Source organism: Apaloderma vittatum, unplaced genomic scaffold (genome assembly GCF_000703405.1).
Source record: "Apaloderma vittatum isolate BGI_N311 unplaced genomic scaffold, ASM70340v1 scaffold34106, whole genome shotgun sequence".
Taxonomy (NCBI): domain Eukaryota; kingdom Metazoa; phylum Chordata; class Aves; order Trogoniformes; family Trogonidae; genus Apaloderma; species Apaloderma vittatum.
In genome coordinates, this window is record NW_009721762.1 from 1,438 (window position 1) to 2,046 (window position 609).

Below are 609 nucleotides of genomic sequence, written 5' to 3' on the forward strand. Positions count from 1 at the left end.
GCGTGGCCTTTCTTCCCTCCCTCTGGACCCCTGCCAGCAAAGACAGGCTGTGTTGGCACCGTGGCACCCAGGGCTCAGGGTCACCCATTCCCTCAGGTGGTTGTTTTCTGAGAGCGGGGCCCTGCTCGCCCCACGTTGGGAAACCACTGTCAGGTCAGGAGCGTGGGCAGCATCATGATAGCACCCGGCTCCCTGGGGCACCCAGCCACCCGGTCATGCTGCTGCCCAAGCCTGGGACAGTGCAGCTCACATGCTCCATCTCTGCTTCGGCGCTGTTGTGCCCACTTCTTTCCAGGAGCTTCCCGACCCAGAGAAGGTGTCTACAGAGGTCCAGCAAATGTGGATGCTGACAGAGGTGATCCAGGCTCGCCAGGCAGCTGCCCGCATCGGGCGCTTCGACGTGAGTCCCACTAGCCCACTCGTGGGGACTCTGGCCCCACCACATTGCCAGGGATGCCCTCCTGGAGGAGGACTTTGGGGTTGGGGTTGGTTGTACTGGAAGAGCGATGGTGCTCTGCAGGGACCGAGGGTTGCTCTCTTTTTCCAGGTGGATGGCTGCTACGACATCAACCTGCTTTCCTACACGTGAGCCCCGCCAGTGCTGGCTGG

General features: G+C 62.2%; 1 protein-coding gene across 1 annotated transcript in view; it reads left to right on the forward strand.

Annotated features, from left to right (window-relative positions):
• The window catches only part of NICN1 (nicolin 1), a gene marked incomplete at its 5' end in the record, with an annotated part of 1,901 nt that extends 1,312 nt beyond the window's left edge, over positions 1-589 (forward strand). Inside the window, 2 exons of the mRNA XM_009871524.1 lie at positions 296-400; positions 548-589. Of these exons, the coding sequence (XP_009869826.1) occupies positions 296-400; positions 548-589 (147 nt within the window). The remainder of the gene's footprint in view (positions 1-295; positions 401-547) is intronic.
• Between the last annotated feature and the right edge of the window lie 20 nt (positions 590-609).